The sequence below is a fragment of the Myotis nattereri genome (assembly GCF_964212035.1).
Source record: "Myotis nattereri genome assembly, chromosome: 16".
Classification (NCBI taxonomy): domain Eukaryota; kingdom Metazoa; phylum Chordata; class Mammalia; order Chiroptera; family Vespertilionidae; genus Myotis; species Myotis nattereri.
In genome coordinates this window covers 32,361,449-32,387,336 of record NC_138091.1, presented here as the reverse complement: position 1 = coordinate 32,387,336, position 25,888 = coordinate 32,361,449, and the positions used below count along the sequence as shown (strand labels likewise).

At 38.0% G+C, this 25,888-nt stretch overlaps 1 protein-coding gene across 1 annotated transcript; it reads left to right on the top strand.

The window, feature by feature from the left end:
* Window positions 1–538: 538 nt before the first annotated feature.
* Window positions 539–25,599, top strand: HSF5 (heat shock transcription factor 5; the record flags this gene model as incomplete). The annotated part of the gene is made up of 6 exons (XM_081109474.1): window positions 539–1,202; window positions 6,033–6,407; window positions 13,377–13,474; window positions 16,743–17,264; window positions 18,533–18,710; window positions 25,529–25,599. 6 exons carry the CDS (start codon window positions 539–541, stop codon window positions 25,597–25,599), a joined length of 1,908 nt encoding a protein of 635 aa, XP_080965600.1.
* Window positions 25,600–25,888: the final 289 nt, after the last annotated feature.

Below are 25,888 nucleotides of genomic sequence, written 5' to 3'. Positions count from 1 at the left end.
TCGCCATTTTCAGTTGTGGAGAGCTGAGCCATTCCACTGCCATAGTCCTGAGGTGACAGAATTGGGCCCTTTGTTCTCGGGAACGGTGGCCTCCCTGTGGCCCAGCGCACACTGGCCGCATCCCACCTCCCCTCACGCACGCCGGCCCGGCGGTGAGGACGCGAACCCTGGTGTTCCACGCGGGTCACTGGGCTCGTTTCCTCGCGGGCTTCACCCTACCTGGTGGGCAGCCACCCCAGCTCGAGGGAATGTGACTTCCTCCCGTCGTGTCCCACGCGTGGGCACGTGGCTGGGCGACGCGCTTCCCGCGGGTCGGCGGTGCCCGCCGAGGGGGCACCTCTTCCGGGCGCGCGGTGGGAACTCGAGGCCCCATTGGCCGCGCTGGACGGCGCCACGGGGCTCGGACGCCAACGGTCCGGGTCTGTGAAGGCCGAGCGCCGGCAGGAGGGGGCAGGGCGAAGCGAAGGCCGGGGGGGATCGAGAACGGGATAGCAGAGCCAGGCTCGGCGGGGCGAGGCCCAGGGCCCGGGCGGGGGCGATGGAGGAGGCGCTACTCTCCACCCCCATCAACCCCAACAACTTCCCCGCCAAACTGTGGCGGTTGGTGAACAGCCCTCGCTACCGCTCGATTCGCTGGGACGGCCGCGGCGAGGGGCTGCTCATCGACCAGCCGCTCTTCGAGGCCGAACTGCTCAGCCCGCCCGGGGCGGGAGCTGGAGGCGGCGGGAGCTCCGGGGGCGGCGGCGTCGGCGGCGTCGGGGGCGCGGCGGCCGAGCCGGAGCTCTTCAAAACCACCAACTTCACCAGCTTCATCCGCCAGCTTAACCTCTACGGCTTCCGCAAGGTGGTGCTGGGCGGGCCGGGCGCGGCGGGGCCCGGGCCGGGGCCGGGGGGCGGCGGGCCGGCGGGCGACGGGCCGCTCCACCACTTCCACAGCCCGCACTTCCGCCGCGACCAGCCCCAGCTGCTCGTGCACCTCAAGCGGCTCACCAGCGCCAACAAGGCCAAGCTGGCGGCCGGCCTGAAGGTGCCCTGCCGCCCGCCCAACCGCTTCCAGAGACTCCTCATCACGTCGGCCTCCGCCTCGGCCTCGGCCGCCGCCGCCTCCTCCGTCTCGGCCTCCGCCTCGGCCTCCACCTCCACCTCCCCGCTGCAGCACCAGGAGCCGCCGCCGCCCGCGGGGCCCCGGCCGGATCCGCACGGTGAGTCCCGCCCGCCGCCGTCCGGCCTCTTGTGCCCTCGCCCACCGCGGGGCACATGGGCTCAGGGAGCCGCCGCCCCTCCGAGACCCGGCGGCACGTCCTCATCTTGGACGGATCCCGCGGGCTTCCCCAGAAACAGGTCCCATCGCCATGGTTCTCACTCCCGACAGCACCCTCTTTCTACCAGCACCTCCTCTGGGAAGAGCCCACAGGCGTTTAGCCCCGTCCGGGCCCCCTGGCAGCCACAGGCACCTCCGCTTCAGGCGCTCCTCTCCCTGCACCCTGATCGCCGTCCTTCCGGAGCCATTGGCCTCCGTGCGGCCCGTGAGCAGCGGGAATGGGTAGCGCCGGGCCGGGAAGAAACGCAGGGCCGCCTTTGCCCCAGTGGGAAGCAGGACGGGGACACTGGACGGGGTGAGCGTGTGTGACGAAGATGAAGGTAGGAAGGAACAGGGTCACAGCCGATTAGACCGCTTGTCCCAGCCAAGGGGAAGGGAACAAGGTCCCCAGAGTGGAAGTTTGTCATTGAAGAGACAGCGCCATCTTCCACCCATTGACACACACAGCTAAGAGATGTTGGGAGACATGTTCTGACAATAATCATATGTTAGGCCCCACCTAGTGTGTAGAACGATAAGGCATTGTTTATATACCTTAAGGGCAAAAAGATGTTTCCTTATTCAACCTGGTGTTATTCCTATGTAGGAGGAGTTGGCTGAACACTCTTTGGTTGTAGCTGCCCAGAGCGGATGCTTATTTTAAGAGGCCATGGTAGGACACACAGAAGGCGAAAGTGATTTTCTGTACAGTTGTCAAGTTTTAATGACAAAGAATGTTAGAAAGCTCACATTCTGACCTTTAAATTGTTCACGATTGGATATAATCTTTCATTATTTGAAAAAAAATTGTGTTTATAAGTCTGTATTTACTAAAAGTTCAGAAATCCTCTCTGATGCAAAATTATTTTATAAACTTGATTTCTGACGCTCTTCCTCTTGTTCCAGGAAGAGCGGCAATATTAGAGAGCAATAGAAACATTGTCAGCATGTTAACATACAATTTTCCTGGGTTACTTTTCAGTTTTGGAAAACTTAAAAAATATACAAACAAAAGAACACTGTGTTCAACTTAATGTAAGCCAGGAGTTATGAATGAGGCGGCACTTTGTTCGTTTGGAATTTAGAAGATAAGGGATTAGGTTGTGTCTGTGGAGTTTAGAAGATAAGGAATTAGGTTAGAGTTCTAGCAACAAGTTGGAGAAATAGCAGTGGAATAGGAATGTTCCAAAGGAATTCTGAAGGAATATTAAGCTACTTCCATATGATGGCCATTGCTTTTGATGGGGAATCCAATGGGGAAAGGCAGTGGAGACAGTACCATGGCAGACATTTGGCAGAATTTCTGCCATCTATACTTGTTTTCAGGTTGTGTATCTGAGAGAGAGAGGGAAAAAAAATATATGTTCTTGAGAGCAATAGGATAACCACTTTATTTTTTTAATTGATTTCAGAGAGGAAGGGAGAGGGAGAGAGAGATAGAAACATCAATGATGAGAGAGAATCATTGATTGGCTGCCTCCTGCACGCCCGCCACCTGGGCATGTGCCCTGGACTACAATGGAACCAAGGACCCTTCAGTCCACAGACCAACGTTCTATCCACTGAGCCAAATTGGCTAGGCAGGATAACCACTTTAAACAAGCATACATACATACATATGTACATAAACCTAAGAACCAATTCTTGCTTACTTTTTTCTCTTCTCTGATTTTCTTTTCCCCTCCCGTATCCTAAACCCAATTGTAGTCTAAGGACAGAATCCATTTTAATTAAAGAAACACAGGGGCTATCTAGGATCTGATTTTCTTCACTTCTATTTCAGTTGGCTAGCATTTTAAAGATTATTTGTTGAAAAACTTATAATTCATACTTTTTCAGGATAGATAATACATCAATCCATATATACCTAGGTTATTGTAGTTTTCATGAATTTCCTGGGTTTTTTTTTGTTTTTTTTTTACCATTTTACCTGTTCATATGTGCAGGTGGTATGTCACATGTGGATTGCCTACACCATAGGCTTGGTTCACTAGGGAATTGTGTTACTAGTTTGGGTGGAATGTAATTCTAAATTCAAGAATACTGGCCCAATTTTGTTTTGCTTTAATTCCATGTTATAAGTCCTTGGCTCTTCTATTTTTCCTAGCCCAACCTGTATTCTGCCTGAATTGTCTTGGTTAAATGCCTGATTACACTGCTACTTCTTAGTTTCCATTTGGTTTTTTGTGTTCTGCAATTTAGGGTTTGAAAGCTTTTCTTTCACAGTACAATCCCCTGTTTTAGGATCTAGTTCTCTTATCTAGATCCTTGAGCCAGCTTCCTTTATACTTTTTGAGAATGTACTTGATAAGAAATGTGAGGATCACATGTTTTTCCTTTTTTCATTTGCCCACTTTTATTATTTTGTTTTTAGTGGCAATTTTTAAATATTTGTTAAAACTTTCTAAACTAAGTCACATAAAGTTGAGTGGTAGATAATCTGTCTTTGCCTGGGGCTACCAAGCTCTCAAGAGGCAGGTTTTGGACAAGAGACAAATTTTTCCTGGGGATTGATTAATTTAGATTCATTTATACAGAAGGAATAGAATTTCTAAGAACAGAAATTCATCCTGCCTTACATTTCTATAATTCTGGATTTAAACTTTGCCAAATATATCAAATTAAGGTATTCTGAAGACATAGGTATGATCTGTAAAGTTGGAGTACAACCCTCTGAGATATCCCTTAACAGAAGAATAAATAAGAGCTGAACATGTTTTAGATTTTTATTTCAAAAAACAAATTTGAAGGAATGTCCTTTGAATCCTAACAGTGTCCTTATGTTAGCATCTAAAATAAGTAGATATTTGGCCATCACTCAGACTTTACCTTGCTAGGAGTAGAATTTATATTTTAATTCATACCTAAACCAGAAATTGAGAAATCAAGATAGAGAATTCTTTAATTAGCTGCTTATATTATTGAGAGTCTAAAAATTCATCAACAGCTTAACCCTGAAGAGGGTACAAAAAGGATTAGTGAGCTATTGCATATTGTGCAATATGTTGTTTTAGCACTGTTAGCAGTGGAAAAACAGCACCAGGTGCTAGCCCCAGGAGTAGTTAGGAGCACTCTCTAATGCTTTATTCTTTAGAGGAAATAAACACCATAGAAATAAAATGAATAGTGTGTAACATGTAGAATAAGTTTACAGGTTAAGTATTTGAGTGCCATTTTTCACTAGGTAGTTTAACAGATGAGTATGATATAAATTAGACTTCCCCTCTGTTTTATGGAATTTTTTTTTTTTTTTTGGGTAAACCCTCACTTGAGGATATTTTTTCCATTGCTTTTCAGAGAAAGTGGAAGGGAGGAAAGAAAGGAGGGGGGAAGAAAGAGAGAAAAACATCTATGTGAAAGCGATGCATCAACTGGTTGCCTCTCATATGCGCCCCCATCGGGCGTGGGGAGCAACCGTGAAACCCAGGTACATGCCCTTAACAGAGACTCAAACCAGAGACTCTCCGGTGCAAGGAGGGATGCTCTAACTACTGAGAAACACTGGCCAGGGCTGGATTTTTCAAAAATAAAATCAATTGAATGGCATTTGTGAACCACTTAATACATAAAGCCCTCCATAGGAATAATAATAATATTCCTAATAGGCTAGCTTTGTTTATGTTCAAGAACCTCAGTCTATAAAATAAGTTCAGCTTGTGACATATATTTTTTTTCTCATTACATAGTATTGCCCTTTTTCTTACTCATATCCGCTTTTTAATTCCTTCCTACCTTGCAAGATAAGAGAAAGCAAATAATCAGAATTTCTGGGTCTGCATATGTGGATTTTTAACAAACTCTAGGTGACTCAAATGTAAATCAGTTTTTGAGAGCCACTGATATCTAGGAAGGGACACTACTAGAGATACTTTGAAGAAAAAAAGACCATGGAAATTATTGATTGATTTAAGGAATGAAAAAGAGAACTGAAAGTTTTCAAGCCTGACTTTTCGGCAAAGATGATCATTTTTAAAGTATTTGTTTTGAAATTGATTTTAGAGAGAGAAACATCGATGTGAGAAACATCAATTGGCTGCCTCCTGCGCACAGCCTGACTGAGATTGAGCCCAAATCCTGGGTACGTGCCGGGACCAGGAATTGAACCAGTGACCTTTTGGTGCACAGGGTGATTGATGCTCAACCAACTGAGCCACACCGGACAGGGTGAAGATTATAATAATAAAAAAAAAAAATTGAAAGGAGGCAAAGAAGATTAAATTTATTTTGGTTTGTATTATACTTCTTATTTGTTCCACACTTATTTCTTTTATGTATATGGTTGAGCGCTTATTTTTGTGCCTATTATTAAGGTTCCTAAATGATTTTAAAGACAGAATGGGATTTCTAAAACTTCTAGGAAGTAACTTACAGATTGGAAAAATCTGGGTCAATCAATTGAGGTAAAAGGTAAGATGACTGAATAATTTATAAAAGGCTTTTTAACATTGAATATTGATTTACACTTGATTTAATTTTAAAAGTTTGGTCACTTTGTCTCTTATGACATATTGAAAACCAAACAAAAGTTTGATTATTTTTTCAGCATTTTATGTGTAACCTCATATTCTGGATTCTGAGCTTGTTTTTACAATACTTAATTTCTGTTGTGTTAAAGATGACTGAAAACTCAACATTTCACAGGTGAAGAGTAGTATGTATTTTTTGACTTTTGGTTTACTATGTCCAGGGTGTAATTTAAAATTAGTAAATGTGCTTTTCCTCTTTTATGCAGGACCAGTGGCTGTAGGACAGTTCCATCGGTCATTCCGGCGTGATAGTCTGTCTCCTTATTCCTACGTATCAACTTCATCCCACAACCACAGTACCTTTCCTCTGAAAGGTTTAGATCGGACCCCGATTCCTCCTAGAACATGGCAGAACTCCCTTGGAATGCACCCAGGACAAGTAGAAACGTCTCCCACTTTTTCAGATAAAGGGGTTCCATTTCCTGTCCTGCAGAGGTTTCCAACTGAAGTTACCTATACTCTGCAGCCCAGCGCCACATCCGTACATGTTCAACAAGGCCCTCAAACAATGGTCAACTCCTCCCAAAAATATAGTAACTACACACCCTCAGCACAGTACTCCCAAGCCTACTATCCAACAGGTATGAGAAATTCAAATTCAATGGCTTCTCTTAAGGCACTACTTTGTAAGGAGCATTTATATGTTTAAATGCATTTCTGCATGCTTAAACAAAAGTACTAGGAATATGCTCCTAAGAAATGTCAAAGATTTCTCATCAAGACATATTTTTAAACAATATATAAAATTTCATGTGTTCTTAAATTCCATTCTTTCATAAAGGTGTATATTTTTAGTGAAATGTTTGTATCCTCAAACTGTTGTAGTAATGAAATTTAAGATTAAGTACACTGAACCTTACTATAACTCTGTCCTTGGTGCAGAATTATTTTCTCTTTTTAAAAATATATACATACTATATGTTTTACATATTTTTAATTTTATAGGTGAGATTACCTCATAATGAAGTCAATTTTAGTATCTTAGTAATGAAGTTTATTTAATAAAAGAGCATACTTTCCATCTCTTAAAACTAAATTACATTCTCTTAGTAAAAATGTGATGGTGTGGTTTGACAGTACAGTCCCAGCCAATTAAGAACTGGGGAATGGCAGAGAGGAGGACCTGACAATGACAACTGACTTAGAACTCAACCAAAGGTTTTGAAGACATACAGGTAGATCTCAAACCGCTAATTGGGAATCCTTATGATAGTGACCATCAGTTTAGCTTGGGGAGTGTGTCTTTTTTGGAGGGGGAAAGACATTTTTGCAGAGTAATAGCCTTACCATTTTACTCAAATGTATAGTGTATTTTGCAGAAGCAGCATAGCTGTAGTGTGTGTTTCATCATGTAGTGTGCTTTACATAGTGATGAAATGGGGCAATAGAAACAAGACAAGGGTCAAGACTTTCAGAAAAGACCAGAGAGAAGAAGGGGGCATTTTTTTGCCCTATGAGTTAAGATTCTAGGCAAATTAATTGACTCAAGATATATAGATCTGGAAGCAATCTCTAGAAGTATTTGTTAGACTATTTTTCTCAGGCAGAATGACATCAAAAGCTAAAATAAATGGAAGGAATGTAAATTAGATAAGGGAATTACTAGACAAGGCCTAGTATTTTTCCAGATTGTCAGCTACTTCTTTGAAGAACAAAAATATCTGTGTGATCTTTAAAAACAGAAGATGACAAATTTTATGTTGTAAGTTATATATCTTATGCATAGCAACAAATAGGGCCAGGTTTTTATTAGTGAGTTTAATCCAATATTTTAATAAACACATTAGGCATGACTGTCTATATTACAATTTTGGTTACATTCCCTGTATTCCCATAGAATATATACATAGAGATAGTCTGTGACTTCCATACACTTGCTTTATTTTCTGTAGCCCATAAACTAGACAGTAACCCTACCTCCTCTCCTTTTACCAAGAAATGTTTCTCTTTCCTTTCCTAAGCCCCTTCAAACCCTCCTCATTAAACTTACTAGAGACTCAAAAGCTTATGAAGAGTGGAAAATTGGAAAGACTGCAGCAGGGAGATGTAGAAATGTGTTTGGCCTTCCAATTTGGAATTTTGGAGGCATTTTCTATGGACATATTAGATATTAGCTTCTATATTGCTATTACTATATTCCTACACTTAAGGTACAGGTGGTTACAGTCTGGCTGAAAAGTCAAACTAGCCTGTATAATGTTTCTATGGGAAAATGTATTCCAAATTCCAATTTGGAAACTCCTAGTTCTAAATTTTTTGAGAACCAGTTATATATTACTTATCAGAAAACACTATAAATAGTTAATATTATTATCATTCATTATAGAAATATTATTTTTAAAATTATGATTTAGGACATGTTATTTTAAAATATTTTAAAAAATATTTTTTTATTGATTTCAGAGGAAGGGAGGGGGAGAGAGAAACATCAGTGATAAGAGAGAATTATTGATCATCTGTCTCCTGCAGGCTAAAAATATTTTATGTTAGCTTGGATATAAATTTATAAATTGAAAATTATCTCCAAGAGTTCAAGGCAAGGACTAGGAAAGAAACATTAAAATAACAAGTAAGGCCCAGCCAGCATGGCTAAGTGGTTGAGCATCGACCTATAAACCAGGAGGTCATGGTTCAATTCTTGGTCAGGGCACATGCCCGGGTTGTGGGCTAGATCCTTGGTGTGTGACATGCAGAAGGCAGCCTATGAATGATTCTCTCTCATCACTTATGTTTCTGTCTTTCTCTCCCTCTCCCTTCCTCTCTGAAATCAATAAAAATATATTTAAAAATAAATAAATAAAGTAAAATAACTAAGTGCTGATATTTTGATGTGTATGGTGCTTATGAAATAGAATCTTGTTATCTGAATTTTTGTTTTGTCTTCTTTAAGAGCAATAATTGAAATGACTATAAAGTTTCTGAGGTTATGAGAATAAGAGACCTCATGATGACTTCTAATATATGAGTAGTTCTATGCTATAATGTAGGCAAAACTGCTTTGAACATTCTGAAATACGTTATAAATAAAAAGTTGTACTGTTAAATATAAAAGACCTTCTATGGAAAAGAAAATGCCATAAAAATACTGTGAAAATAATTCTTTCAAACTTTAGGGTAAGGAAGCAAAAAGTAGTAAGCAATTTAACCAATAATTTAGTAAATACGTATTTATGAAGAGCATTCCAAATAACTTTCCCAAAGTTACATAGAATATTATTCTCAGAGGCAGGATAATAATCACTCCAAAATCCAGCTCTGTAAGTCCTAATAAAGTAACTAATTTTGGAATAATGGTCATACTTTTGAATCCTTTCGAAGAGAGCTATATGACTTGGGGAGGTTTTAATTAAATTTTAGTAAAAAACAACAACATCCAACTTCATTTAAAAATTACTTATATTGAAAATAAACTTGGGTCTGGTCTTTCTGTAGCATAACCAGTAAATTTTGAATTTTGTTATATTTCATAAATTAATTTCTTTAGTAAAGCCAAATATTGAGACTAAAAAATTGCCATCAGACTGACTCATAAAATGACTCATCTGAATCTTCCTTACATTTTTCATTCCTCTCTTGAAGCGTCTGTTTTCTCTGCCCAGCTCATTTACATTTTTTTCCTTCTTGTCACTCCTTCAAAGACAAAAAGTAGATTCATTATCAATTGACTCTTTTTACTTTTGTCTTATTCTTGAATTCAATTTTTTCCCTATGATGTTATTTTCATAGTGGGAGTGAAAATTTTTACCTTTATTATTTTTTGAAGAAATTTACCTTTAGGTAATTTTTAGTAATCTGGTTTATTTTTAGTTATTAGAATTGTTTTAAAAATGTAATCACCTCATATTTATATCTGAGATAGACTCTTGTTTCATTATTTTAGCTTTTCATCCTATATGCAACTTAATGCCTTAATACTGCCTTCAGGATGACACTGGAAGTATTTTTATAGAGAAGAATGTGTTTTAGGACATAGTGATAAATTCATAACACACACTAGATTAATTTTTCATGTATTAAGGACACAGTTACATTTCTGTAGCTAGGTTTTCATATTCAATACGCTTACTGATATGTACCTGGCTTTGTTTTGTTTTGTTAACTATACAAAGTAGGACTGCATGGGTAAGGAAATAGCCACTGAGGAATCTTTTTGGATTATCTATTCCTTTTTTTCATGAGGTAACTTTCTACTTTTCATTTGTTACTGGACACCTTAAAGGACATTCACTATAATGCTGTTTTCTTAGATACCAAATCAGTTATCAGCTACATATATTTTCTCTGTTGTATATTCTATTTTATTTCTCCAAGAAATTTATTTTAAAGTACACGTTTAACAACTATTTAAAATGTATAACCAATGGAGTCAGATATAGCAATATCAGAAAAATAAAGCCAATAATTTTTCATTGCTTTATTTTTTTTCTTTATTGGGATGACACTGGTTCACAAAACCATACAGGTTTTAAGTGTACAACTCAACAAAACGTCTGTGCTCTGCTGGTGTGCCCTTCGCCTAAAGAAGTCTCTGTCTATCCCCATTTTCTTCCCCTTTGCCCACCTCCACTAGCCTCCGCATCCCTTTTCCCCTCTGGCTAATACCACACTGTTGTTTGTGTATATATAATGTGTTTTGGGTTTTTTTCTTAATCCCTTCACATCATTGATATGTTTTTAATGAAACACTAATGTTGCCCTGATGGGTGTAAAACTGAACCTCTAACTCTTTTCCTGCCGCTAGGGGGCTAGGTTTTCCCTAGCTGTTAAAACATTAGAAAAAAGTCTTGATTTTTTTCAGAGTTTTGGCAAACCATGCAGACCCCTCCTCGGTGTTTAACTTATTTCTCAGGATATTAATGCCTTTAAATATTCTGGGAAACCAAATTCAGATACATAACATTTTAATTGTAAATTTTAAAAACCTTCAAGGATAAAGCAGGTCACAACAGCCTGAATTTTATGTGACCTTCTTAGCAATATCTATATCTAAACTAGAGTTCTATCCATTATGTCAAGTTTTTCTTTACATGTGCAAAATTTGATGTCTTAAATTGCACATTGATATAAGAAAATATTTATTTCTAGTGTACCTTATGAACTTATAATATTTTAAATATCAGTAGTCAATAATGGAGAAATAGGAAAACATTTCAATGCATTTTTATAATCCTTAGGCTGATTTACTTTCAAAGATTACAGAATGAGATTTTTTAGTAATTTTAAAAAATATATATATCAATGAGAGAGAATCATTGATCGGCTGCCTCCTGCATGCCCCCTACTGGGGATCAAGCCTGCAACCCAGGCATGTGCTCTGACCAGGAATTGAACTGTGAGCATCTGCTCACAGATCGATGCCCAACCACTGAGCAACACTGGCCAGGCTATTTAGTAATAGTATTAGAGCACTGGAAATATGAAAAATTTGTATAAAAAGAGAGTTGCACCTTGTAATAAAGACACTTTAAAAATGTTCAACTAGAATTCTAGTACATTTCAGGAAGAAGGAAGATTAGGGCAGTATTGTGGGTTATTAAAACATATTTTGGATTTTGATCAGTGCATCTATCATTACCCACTTTGTGACTTTTGGCAAATTATTTCATGTCTCTGAGCTTTAGTTTCCTTATTTTTATAAATTAGTGGTAATATCTCATTCAATCGTTGTTTGAATTAAATGAGCTAATATATGTAAAGCACTAGTACAGTGCCTGCAACACGGTAGGTGCTCAGTAAATATCATCCTCTGTTTAATCCAAAGGTATGATATAATAACTGATTTTTATTCATTTTGGAGAGTCTCTCTCTGGAAAAGAGAAGACTCAACCTATTTTTAAGACTGCATCTGTGAGTATAACTATCCCAGTATAAAGAGTTCAATCTTTTCATGGTAACCTGCTATAAAGAGAAACTTTGGAAAAAAATTTTTTTTTCAGTAAAATAATAGCAGTGTTAGCTATTTATTGATTGATTGCTTACTGTATGCCAGTATTATTCTAAGTTCTTTATGCATATTAACTCATTCATTCCTCACAACAAACATGTTAGGTGGGACCTATTATCATCCCTATTCTAATGGGATGCAGAAACTGAAGCCAAAGAGATTAACCTGCTCAAGTTTATGCAGCTATTAAATTTTTGGATCTCGCCCTGGACGGTGTTGCTCAATTGGTTGACCATCGTCCCATCTACCAACAGGTCATCAGTTTGATTCCTGGTCAAGGCACATACCTGGGTTGTGGGCTCAGTCCCCACTAGGGGGTGTGCAGAAGGCAGCTAATCAATGTTTCTCTCTCACATTGATGTTTCTCTCTCTTCCTCTCCCTTCCTCTCTCTGAAATTAATAAAAGTACATTTTAAAAAAATACTATTTTTAAAAAAGATAACTTTAGCCTTAGTTGGTTTGACTCAGTGGACATCAGCCTGCAGACTGAGGGGTCCTGGGTTCCATTCCTATCAAGGGCACATGATCGGGTTGTGGGCTTGATCCCCAATAGGGGATGTGCAGGAGGTAGCCGATCAGTGATTGTCATCATTGATGTTTCTATCTTTCTCTCTCTCTCCCTCTCCCTCTCTGAAATAAATAAAAATATACAGTGGGGCCTTGACTTAGGAGTTTAATTCGTTCTGAGACTGAGCTCGTTAAGGAGCTTGTTAACTCAAATTACTCTGTAAACTCAATGCTGGTATCTCAAAAAACTTGTTAGTTGGGACACTCGTAAGTCAAAGCCCCACTGTATATTTTAAAAATAAATAAATAAAAATAAGGGGATTGATTATTTAAAAAAAACCCATATTTTAAATTTTGGATCTGGGGTCCAAAGCTAGGCAGTCTGATGCTAGGATCTGAATTCCTAACCACTTGTCATGGTTAAAACATTTTTTTTTCATAGATTTCACTGGATGCATTGTATAATGGTAGAACTGTTTGGAGAGTATTTCATACTTATTTTATCCTTAAAAACACCTCCTCCTCCAAGTGTGTGCTACTATTAAAATGATTGAAATAATTATTTTGGAATTCCAAATATGTTCTGATATTTTCAACAAAAAGAAATTACATTTACTAACAGTTAATGTTTGGTTAGAAAGATACAAAAATGTTTAGGTGCTAAGAAATCATTTCTAAAATTAGACATGACACTATTAAGTGACTTTTAAAGTTAATTTTGTATCATGTTTTCAACAAACAATAGCACCTAACTGACTAAATATATTTTATTGCACCCACAAAGGAAAGTACTCTTTTCCAAGATAAAAGAGGGGAGAACCTTGAATGCTATAGAGCAGTGGTTCTCAACCTTCTGGCCCTTTAAATACAGTTCCTCATGTGGTGACCCAACCATAAAATTATTTTCGTTGCTACTTCATAACTGTAATGTTGCTACTGTTATGAATCATAATGTAAATATCTGATATGCAGGATGGTCTTAGGCGACCCCTGTGAAAGGGTCGTTCGACCGCCAAAGGGGTCGCGACCCACAGGTTGAGAACCGCTGCTATAGGGGTTTATTTTGGTTGATGGACTTTGTATTTTGAATTCGTTGCAGCTGTATTACAGTGCTGCTCTCCTTCTACCCACATGGACGCGCTCAGCAGTTGTGTCACTCCCACTGCCTCTACCTATGCACACTGCAACTACTTCCAGGTAAGATCTTGGAACGATGGACACACTCTGTGTATCAGATGCAATAGTATTAACCGTACAGAATTTCAAAGTGTAATTTTATCTTAATGAGTAACCACAGGTAAGCTGTGGATTATGGCCTCAGTTTTCGCAATTTTAAAAATAGAGAGTTGGCATAAATGATGTCTGAGGATTCTTCTAGGCCTGCACTCTCCAATATAGTAGGCACTAGTCACGTGGTTATTAAAATTAAAATTAAATAAAATTTATTCCTCAGTCATACTAACCACATTTCAAGTGCTCTGTAGTCTCTTAGGCTATTTGGAACATTTATTCTTGGTGCTCCCATGGCAAAATGAATACCAGGTAACTCTTAAAATATATGTCACCAAATGACAGATTGTTTCGAGGTGGTGTACTTTTTTTTTTTTAATTTCTTTATTGGTTAAGGTATTACAAATGTGTCCTCATTTCCCATTAACCCCCCCCCCCCCCCCCCCGCACACTCATGCTCTCATCCCCCTGTTGTCCATGTCCATTGGTTTGGCTTATTTGCATGCATACAAGTCCTTTGGTTGATCTCTTCCCCTTACCCCCTCCCTCCCCTACTTTCCCTCTGGGGATTGATAGTCTGATCGTTGTTTCTCTGTCTTTGGATCTGTCCCTGTTCATCAGTCTATGTTGTTCTCTATAATCCACAAATGAGTGAGATCATGTGGTATTTATCTTTCTCTGACTGGCTTATTTCACTTAGGATAATGCTCTCCAGTTCCATCCATGCTGTTGCAAATGGCAATAATTCCTTCTTTTTTACCACGTAGTATTCCATTGTGTTGATGTACCACAGTTTTTTAATCCACTCATCTGCTGATGGACACTTAGGCTGTTTCCAAATCAAAAAATGTGCAACGGATCTAAATAGACACTTTTCAAAAGAGGACATACAGAATGCCAAAAGACATATGAAAACATGCTCAAAGTCACTAATTATACGAGAGACGCAAATCAAAACGGCAATGCGGTATCATCTCACACCTGTCAGAATGGCTATCATCAACAAATCAACAAAACAACAAGTGTTCGAGAGGATGTGGAGAAAAAGGAATCCTTCTGCACTGCTGGTGGGAATGCGGACTGGTGCAGCCACTGTGGAGAACCGTATGGAGTTTCCTCAAAAAACTAAAAATGGAACTCCCATTTGACCCAGTGATTCCACTTCTTGGAATATATCCCAAGAAGCCAGAAACACCAATCAGAAAGGATATATGCACCCCTATGTTCGTAGCAGCACAATTCACCATAGCTAAGATTTGGAAACAGCCTAAGTGTCCATCAGCAGATGAGTGGTAATTACTTTTTTTTTAAGGAGAAAAGAAAAATGATATTAAAAATGAGAAATTTAAGTGGTGGTCCTTCAGCCTCCAAGTTGTAAACCATTACAATATACTGACCATTCGTGTACTCTCACCAATACCTACAGTCCAACTTATGCACTTATTTCCAAAATGACATCTGAAATCCTTTCCCTTTCTTTCCCTTTAAAAATTTTGTTTACTTCAATTAATTTCTCATTATTTATTAAGAAACAGTTGTTTTAGATTGCTATTTCTAGATAAGATTAAATTCTGTGCTTTGTATTTTATGCTATAATTGCTTAAAGATTGGAATTATGTGTTTGCCTTTGATATTATGTAGCCAAAATAGCTTCCATTCTTAAGAGAGTATCTTACTAGTGGCATTCCAAAAGAACATTCCTTTTTTTTTTTTTTTTGAAAAAGTCTACATGGGTGTCAAATTATAGTTAGATTGTTGTTTGGAGAGTATAGAAGTGGATCAGGGGGCTTAGTTGGACATTTAAAAAAATAGTCCCCTTTTTTGTTTTTTAATATATTTTTATTGATTTCAGAAAGGAAGGGGGGAGAGAAAGAGAGAGAGAGTGCATGCGCAACATCAATGATGACAGAGAATCATTAATTGGCTATCTCCTGCACACCACTGGGGATCGAGCCCACAACCTGGGCATGGGCCCTGACTGGGAATTGAACCATGACCTCCTGCTTCATAGGTCAGCACTCAACCACTGAGCCACATGGGCCAGGTTTAGTTGAACATTTTTAATGGCAGATATCATCAATCATGATAGTCCAATCTATTTATCTTTACTAGAAGGACATATCTGTCACACAAAATGGATGCTCTTATTTGTGGATCCAGAACCCTCTCCCTGAATCATACTGGTGATATTCTAACAATGTTCATATCTTGATTATGTTTGTCTTAAATAATTTAAGACATCTTTAAAGACTTTTTCTTACTACAGGACAATGCATGTTTATTATAGGAAAATAAAGATAAGTAGACATAAAATTAAACAATTAAATTTACATTATTTGGCATTAGTGTTCTTTAAATTATTGACAGTCTTTTTAGTGTATTTGGCAACATGGACACACTACATGTTTTATTTAATCATAACTCTTCTGTATTTTAGGTTTATAATCTGAGATAATCAACAAACTTTTATTGAATGCCTGTTCTGTGCAAAGCTCTACATTTGGCAACATCAATTCATTACATTTTATTTAATCATTACTTTTCAGTATTTCATATCATAGCTTGAGTTCATTTATCACCAAACATGTAATTGAATGCCTACTCTGTGCAAAATACAATGTATAAGAGAATACATCTTAAAGATCAATCTAGAAGTGACAGCTATTTTTAAATCTATTGTTTTATTATTAAAAATAATCTCAGGAACCAAAGGCCAGTCGATATTCCATCCATTTTTTTCTCAGATCATTTGGAACAGTACCTCCCCCTGAATCTATAGAAGCCTTGGTGGACTTGTGAGCATCTTGTGTTTGAAATTTCCTTACTACATTCCTATAGTATTATATGATAGATACAAATATATAATAGATACAAGTGATGTTTTTGTCTGCCAACCTATATGGAAGAACTTGATATATAGACATTTTATCAGCAAATTAAGTTTTGGGGTACTATAGCCTTTTGATTTTGTATATTTTAGCCCTGAAAATGATTGATCCATTCCAGTATTAAACTTAGTATAGTGGTTGACACATAATAGTTGCTAAGTAAATGTTGAAAATAGAATTGAGGCTATCACTGCTGAAAAGTTGATTAGTGTTCAAGTTTTTTTTAAAATAAGCTTTAAGTTTAATCTATTTATGTTTAGCATTCATCAGTCTATATGCTGTTTCTTTCCTCCTTAACCTCATATTTGAATTTTCTATCCAAACAGTCCTATTTTCTCTTTTCCCAGAATCCTCCAATGCCATCCTCCTATCCAGTTGAGTTTCTGCCTTCTAATTGGCCTTGTGGTACTACTGATGAAAATAAAAAGACAGAAGTAAACCTAGAGGCTGTTTTTCGGATCTTAGATGAATTGCATTCCTCCCCTAAATTGGAGATGGTAAAGGTGGAGCCTGTTGAGAATCAGTGCCCAACATCTCAGTCTAACAGAGGCCAACATATCCTAGCTAATTCAAGCAATAACAATCCATCTTCCACAAGTCAGGCTAGCCAGCTGGAGCCACTTACTCCTGTAGGTTCAGATATTACATCTTTTGTGGTCGGAACAGAACAAGCAATTACCTGCTCTCTACCACAGTCACCTGAGTACATGTATACCATCCACACAGCTCAGCCTGTTGAAAATACTACAATGCAGGAATCTGCAGCCATCCAACAAGCTCATGTCAAACTGAAGGAGCATCTAAGTCATAATCCATCTCCACCTTCAGTAGTATTTGTGCAGGAAGGGCTACCGTTCAGCCCACACCAGGTAAGGGGAAAAGAAGAAGTGCTAATAAAGCTTAAGTACCCAGTTTTCTTGCTGTTCTAGTGGAGAGTTTGTTCAGATTTTATTTGGGTTGTGCTTTCTAGAAGGATCCTGACCCAGTGGTTCTGCACAAAAGATTCAGAAAGAAGTAACCTTAACTCGCAGGCCTCTTCTCACGATGTTGTGGTCTGAAGTCAACCTCTAGACAGCCAGTCTGACTGAGCACTGTGGTTTAAGACTTATTTACATGTTAAAAGCATTCCTTGAGTTTTGCTTCCTATCTTGATTTGGATGGACTAGGTATGCTTGGCTGATTAAATTCCACTACTCAGAAGGGATGGTTTATCTGACAGATAATATCAGGACTTCCTAGCCATTTGTAGCATGGAAATAAAGAGATGGTTGGAAATCTTTTTATACTTTCTTACAGCATTACTGAATTCTAATTGACTTGTGAGTACTCTGTTTGAACTTCCTTACTAATATCGGCATTCCTAAAGCAGAACTCTGACTCTAGTTTGACAGATATATTCTCAAGGTAGAGGCTAATTCTTTATTGCTGCTAGTTTTTGACCAGAAAATGAGTAAACTTCAATTCTAAATAAAAGTACATATATTTAAAATCCGTTTTTAGAATTAACTTAATAAGCTTTATTGCATTATATAGTTCTATTTTAAAATAAATTCATAAAGAAATAGAGTTTTAAAAAAAACCCACAAAATAGAGTATTTCAGAATTCGGTCCCCTTGACAAAGGGATTTGACATTCCAACGAAAACTTAGGAGCTCCAAGAAAGAAACTCATATCTCATAAGCAGGACAGATCTAGATTTTATAGGGACTAAGAGCCTGTTTAAGACAAAGAATACAGAATTAGGAGAATAAAGTGTCCTCACTGATAATCCAACAGGGTTATGCCTATGGCCACTGCAGTATAACCAACCGAGGGGCAACCTGATGAAAAGGGATGCTAGACTGGAAAAAGATAACTTTAACCAATTGTAAATTTTTGTGTGTGTGAATTTTACCAAAAAAAAAAAATTTAATAAGTTTCGTATAAGTAAATGTTTTGGTTCCACATACATTTTAACAGTCTGTGTATAGGGAAATATACATTTTACTACTGAATATTCAGATTAAATCAACAAAATCAAAGGTAATATCATTCATAAGGATGTTTACAAGTACATTTGTTGGGTCATGTTTCTATAATAGAACTCCTCTGATAATTTGATAGAAATTCAGAATAATGAGTGGGCTTAATATTTTAGGTGGATGCCAGTATAAAATGCCAGACCAATCCACCTGAGAATATCTTGCCTTCAGAACAGATGGGATTCCTTATTTCAGAGATGGGGCCTGCTAGCAAGCCTAGTAAAGACGCAGATTTATCCACTCCAGTCAGATACAGGGAGCGAAGAAGCAGCTCACAGCAAGGAAAGTCCCCTGGTAAGGATTATTGTGCTCTAGAATGTTAGAAGTAGAACCATGGTGTAGAATTAATATATGAACAACAATTTTTCTGGATCTTTATTTATTAATTGTATTTTACTTATCACATTGCTACTTTACATAGCTGTAATTTTAACTATTTTTCTTAATTATCCTTGTAAAGTATGTAAAAGTTTTTTTTTAGAATATTTCATGTAAGAATTTGAGCTTTCAAAAAGATAGTACATATTAAGTAAAAGCAAAGGAATTTGGGTTATTTAACTTGGAGAAGGCAAGGATGAAAGGTGATTTCATAATTGCTTCTGATTCCATAGACTTTGTAATTATAGTTGTACTTGTTCTCTTATTAACAGGCTTAAATATGGCAGGAAAGTGTTTAAATTATGGCAGGAAAAAATTAGATGAACATTAAAAACATTATCCTGAGCATATTATAAAGATAGTATAAAGTATGGCTCTATCAGTGGGATTGCTTCTCCTGCAGTTTGTAGGAGCCCAGAATTAATTATTGTTTTAGGCAGAAAAGTTGTGAAATATTGGCAATATTATGACATCTGATTACATTTTCATTTTAATAGGGTCAGGGAACTGCCAAACTGTTGTTGTTTTTTGTAACAGCTGACCCATTTTACATTCCCAACAACAATATACAAGCTTCCCATTGTTCCACATCCTCTCTAACACTTGTTATTTTCCACTTTTTTATTATTATTGTAGCCATCCTGGTGGGTATGAAGTGCTTTCTCACTGTGGTCTTGATTGTATTTCCTAATGGCTAACCATATTGAGCATCTTCTCATGTGCTTGTTGACCATTTGGAGAAAAGATAATTTTTTGACAACTATTATACCAATATTTTATTTGATGAAATCTTCTCCTGTTTTGGTTAAATTTCTCTTAAGTATAGCAGTTGGTAAACTATGCCCCATAGACCAAGTCTATCATCTGCCTGTTTTTATTGGCCTGCATGATAAGCATGGTTTTTACCTTTTAAATGGTTGGGGGGAAATCAAAAGAAGAATATTTTACGACACACACACGATACGGAATTCAAATTTCAGTGTTCATAAATAAAGTTTAATTGGAACACACAGCCGCAGGCATTCATTTGCATATTATCTATGGCTGTTTTTACACCACAGTAGCAGAGTTGAGCAGTTGCAATAGAGGCCAGCCATATGGCCCACAAAGCCTAAAATATTTAATATCTAGCTCATTACAGAAAAAGTTTGCTTGTCTGTATCTTGTTCTGTTCAGGCTGCTATAACAAAAATACCATAGAGTAGGTGACTTATAAACAACAGAAATTTATTTCTCACAGTTCTGGAGGCTGGGAAGTCTAAGATTAAGGCACCAACAGATTCATTGTCTGGCGAGGGCCCTGTTCGTGGTTCATAGATGGCCACCCTCTTACTGTGTCCGTTCATGGCAGAAGGGACAAGGGAGCTCTCTGGGATTTTTTTTATAAGGGTACTAATCTCATTTATAAGGGCTCCACCCTCATGCCCTAATTACTTCCCAAAGGAACCATCTTCTAACACCATCACATTGGGGGTTATGTTTCAATGTATAAATTGGGCATTCAGTTTATTGCACCTTGTATTAGAAAGTCTTTGTGCTTAGCTTCTGATCTTTTCATAGCCCTGATCATTGATGACCAGAGAAGCCCTTAAGAGAGTAAGAAGGTACTTGTGGAAAGGGTTCACAATGGACTAGTATTCAGTTTAGTTCTTGTAGATGCCCAAATGTTTTTTATTGCCATAGCTGGTTTGGCTCAGTGGATAGAGTGTCAGGCTGTCTGAAGGGTCCCAAGTTTGATTCTGGTCAAAGGCTCATACCTCAGTTGTAGGCTCGATCCCCAGCCCTGGTCGGGTGTGTGCAAGAGGCAACCAATCCCTGTGTCTCTCTCACCTCCATGTTTCTCTCTGTCTCTCCCCCTCCCTTTCACTCTCTCTAAAAAACAAACAAACAAACAAACAAACAAAAACAATGGAGAAAACATCCTCAGGTGAGGATTAACTGAAAAACCAAAACCACAAATGTTTTTTATTTTGATAGATACTGAACTCCAAAGATAAATGATTAAATGATAGGAACCAAATATAAAATTTCAACTGTCACTATCATTAAGAGTAATGATAGTAGTGGAGCTTCAATAAGGTTCCAGCTCTCACCCTGGCTGGGTAACTCAGTTGATTAGAATGTAGTCCCTATATCAGCGATGGTGAACCTATGACATGAGTGTCAGAGGTGACACGCGAACTCATTTTTTTGGTTGGTTTTTCTTTGTTAAATGGCATTTAAATATATGAAATAAATATCAAAAATATAAGTCTTTGTTTTACTATGGTTGCAAATATCAAAAAATTTCTCTATGTGACACGGCACCAGAGTTAAGTTAGGGTTTTTCAAAATGCTGACACGCCGAGCTCAAAAGGTTCACCATCACTGCCCTATATGCCAAGGTTGCAGGTTCAACCAATGAATGCATAAAGAAGTGGAACAACAAATCAACGTTTCTCCCTTCCTTGCTCTCTAAAATAAAAATAAACAAACAAACAAATAAAGGTTCCAGCTCTCATAATACATTATATTTTTAAGAAACCACCTTCAAGACTTCTTTGGCTCCATATTCTGCTACTCCTTCTACCATTAAATGTGGGAATGTCATCATGTTGCTCAGTATCCTGTTGAACAGGAGCATTCTATATTCCAGAACTTATCAGAGCCCTACTATAACTGACCTATTTTGAAAATCTGCTCTGTTTAGGGTAGGGGCATCTCCTCATACTTCAAGATTTCTTTGAATCTTTTTTTAATAAGTGACTTCAATTAGATTTGTATCCACATGTTGATCTCAATAGATATACATTTTGTTAGAAGGAGGTTGTTAATCAGGCATTGCCGTGCTTTTGAGCACAGTTAGACTTAAGGAAATAACTTACGGATTAAAAATACCAAGAGTTAAATCAAAATAGACTCAATCATGTACTTCCAATTTCTATAATGATATTACCCTAAACTGAATATACCCAAATAGTAATCTTATTGTGGAAGCTACACTGTCCTACATTCTGATGGGATATTTATAGTTAAGGGAAACTGAATGTTTAAGAGTTCAGTTCATTCCTGAAGAAAGGAATTTTGTGCCTGTTGGATTATGGGTGAAATTTCATTAAAGTAATAGCCCCAAGACCCTGGAGAGTGCTTGCAATAAGAATTAACATTCCCAGCCCTAACTGGTTTGGCTCAATGGCTAGAGCGTCAGCCTGCAGACTGAAAGGTCCCAGGTTCGATTCCGGTCAAGGGCATGTACCTTGGTTGCGGGGACATCCCCAGTAGGGGGTGTACAGGAGGCAGCTGATCGATGTTTCTCTCTCATCAATGTTTCTAACTCTCTATCCCTCTCCCTTCTTCTCTCTGTAAAAAATCAATAAAATATATTTTTTTAAAAAAGAATTAACATTCCCAAATAAATACAGTGCCCTTGTCCCTCAAGGCCTTTCAGCTCTCAAACCAACGAAGGTGCTGTGATTCCCAAATACTTACCTTCTCTGATGAGTATGCAAGGTTCTCTTCTGAATGAAGTCATATAAACCTCTATTAGCACCAGGCTGGTGTATGTCTTTTTGTATTTTTATTGGTCTATAGATTCTAACTCCTTTGCTAATTAAGGAAACTCACTTTAATAAAATTATTGTTTAGATGCTTGTTATTAGAAGCTGTGTGCCAAATGCTACTTTAAAGCCAAGCATTAAGATTAAGAGGGTTTGTTGCTCACACTAATTTACATAAGTCACTTCAAGGCTCTTATAGAGCTTTATATCTACTGTTATTTTAAACATGCCTATCTGTGATATGCTCTTGTCCATAATTTGAACCTATCAATATAATAGAGTCTTAAGTAGTTAAATAAATGACATTTGTTCACTGAAAAAAAGAATAGAGTTTATTGCTTTTGTCCTTCAGCCTCCCACTGCATAGTTGCTTTAATAGTATTTACCTTTGTCATGATCAAGAATTACTGCTCTGCTTTCAAAGTTGGGTTACAATGGGGTCTATTCATATTCCAAAATCTTATGTTAGTATTTTCCATTACGATATGGCCCGTCCTTTTTGTCTGATATGGAGCTGAGGTGTTCAGAGAATGATCATAAGTAGGTGTTTCTCTTTCTACATCTTTTGGTCAGCTTTCAAAAGATGTCACTCTGGCTAGTTGGAGCACCATTCTGTCCACTGAAGGGTCGTGGGTTTGAGTCCTAGTCGAGACACATACCCAAGGTTGAGGGTTTGATCCCCGTGCAGGGCGCATATATGAGGCAATTGATCAATGTTTATCTCTCACATTGATGTTTCTCTCTTCCTTACTCTCTCTCAAAATCAATGAAAGCATGACCTCGGGTGAGGATTTAAAAAAAAATCCTGATACCTAGGTTGCACTTTATACCAACTAAATCAGAATGTATGGGGTAGGAGCCATGAGCATCAGTATTGTTTTTAAGGATTTCAATGTGCAGCAAGGTTTAGAAACCACTGACTTTACTTGTTAGCCATATAGCTTAATGGTTCTTTCCCTGAGTATCTATTTACTCCTCCGTATTAATTAGATGACCTTATAGTAGTGAATTTTAGTTACTTGAAAAAAAGATGTGATATATATGTGTATTAGTACCATTATCATTATTTAGACTGTAAAGAAGCCATTTTGTGGTAAGATATACATAATATACAATTTACCATTTTAACCATTTTTATGTGTACATTTCAGTTGCATTAAGTACTTTCACATTGTTGTACTACCATTAGCATCTCCAGATCTTTTTTTCATCTTTTCAAACTGAAACTCTGGATCCATTGCACAATAACTCCCTTCTCTGCAGCTCCTGGCAACCACCATTCTACTTTCTGTCTCTATAAATTCGACTACTCCTGGTACTTCATATAAGTGTAATCACATAGTATTTGACCTTCTGTGACTGACTTATTTCAATTAGTGTAATGTCTTCAAGGTTCATTCATGTTGTAGTATGTGTTAGAATTCTCTTTCTATTTGAACCTGAATAATATTCCATTGCATGTATGTGCTACGTGCAATACATGCAGTGAATTATTATTATTTACCCATTCATTTGTTGATGGGCAGTTGGATTGCTTCCCCCTTTTGTCTATTGTGAATCATGCTGCCATGATCATGGATGTGCAAGAAGCCAATTTACCATTAAACTGATGGTCTATTCTTCCTCTGTAAGATACTCATCTGGATGAATTGCTTGCTCTTTATGGATCGATTATAGGTGGACTTCACTAGATGAGTGAGTGCCTGCCCCTAGTGACTGGTTTTTTTTTTACAAAATATGGCAAAAATGATGTACTATTTCAGATGCTTTCTAGATTTTTGGAGGTGGTAGTAGAATTATTTTATTGAATCCACTCTCTCACTCAGGCTGTGGATTAATCCCACAGAGGCTGTGTTCTACAAACATAGTCACAAAAGTCTCTGTTTGTCCAGAATGAAATAAAGGATTTGTGCTGTATAGTTTTAGTTTAACTCTAAAATGTCACTAGGGCAAAATTGTAAGCTTCAAGACCAACCTAAAAAGGCTTCCTAGCCATGTTATGAGTTTATAAGTTTGAATCTAGAAGTCTCATTAGCATCCTTTTATTTCTGTCTGTTACTCACATAAGCCATTTAGTCTACGTCTATACATGGTCTTAGCTTTTTGTGTTACACAACCTCTTACCTGAGCTGAAAGCTTAGTTTTTTACCTTTTTTCAGTTCTTATTTATTTGTAATTATTATTTTTTAGTTGATTTCAGAGAGGAAGGGAAAGAGAGAGAGAGAGATTAGAACATCAATGATGAGAGAGAATCATTGATCAGTTGCCTCCTGCACATCCCCCACTGGGGACTGAGCCCACAAATCAGGCATGTGCCCTTGACCAGAATTGAACCCAGGACCCATTAATCTGTAGGCCATTGCTCTATCCCCTGAGCCAAACCGGCTAGGGCACTTCTTTTCATTCTTAATGAACCAACTATTCTTTGCCTCCTGACCTCTGTCAGGAGGGTATGCTTTTTTTTTACAGACAAGTTCAGATAGATGTTTTTATAAGAGATCAGCTATGTTAGTCAATAAGTGAAAAATTGATGGGGCATGTAACTTGGAAAAGTAGTGATTACCTATTTTAATATTGTATTTCTGAAAGTATTACTTTTTCATATTCCCACAACCCACCCACCTATTCTTATAGCATCAAAAAAATGAATTTTTATGTCTATTTTTCTTTTCTTTTTTTTATATATTTTATTGATTTTTTTTACAGAGAGGAAGGGAGAGAGATAGAGAGTTAGAAACGTCGATGAGAGAGAAACATCAATCAGCTGCCTCCTGCACATCTCCCACTGGGGACGTGCCCGCAACCCAGGTACATGCCCTTGACCGGAATCGAACCTGGGACCCTTCAGTCTACAAGCCGACGCTCTATCCACTGAGCCAAACCGGTTTTGGCCATGTCTATTTTTCAATTGATCCCTTTGACACTTAACTTTTCACTTAGAATTAAAGGCATTTTAAATGAAAAAAGGCTTGGCCACATCACTAAAGGGATAGAAATTTTAAACTTTGTTGGTCTTGTTGGGTTAACAAATGGGCTGCATCTGTGTGCTTTAGAGGTACAGGGATGCCCTTACATGGAGAATCTGATAAGATAATGATTTAAGACACATAAGCAACTTGTTCTTCTTGTCTGAAGACTTGTCTATTGAACCCTACAGTCTGAGAGGCTAAGAGTAAGTAAACAAACCTTTCTTTCTAGATCTTCATCTGCTGGTGGATGTGGCCTGCAAGCAAGAGCACTTTCCAAAGGAGGAAGAATTGAAAGAATGAGGCATGGATGACACGTGACATTGTGCACTAGCTGTAGCTGGAAGCAGACTAGCCTTGCACATGACACACTGTTGGGATTTTTTCAGTTCTGTTAAGGAAAAATATATTTTTGTTTTGTTAATTGAGAATTTGGTTAATTGGAAATTTGGTATTTATTACAACTGTTCAGTTCAGATTATTTACCTTGACAAACTACTAAACATCTAGCAGCCATTTTTTTGTTTGTTTTTTTGCTGCTCGGATCCCTTTCAAATGAAAAGTCCTGGCCTTCTGTTACAATCAAGAAGCA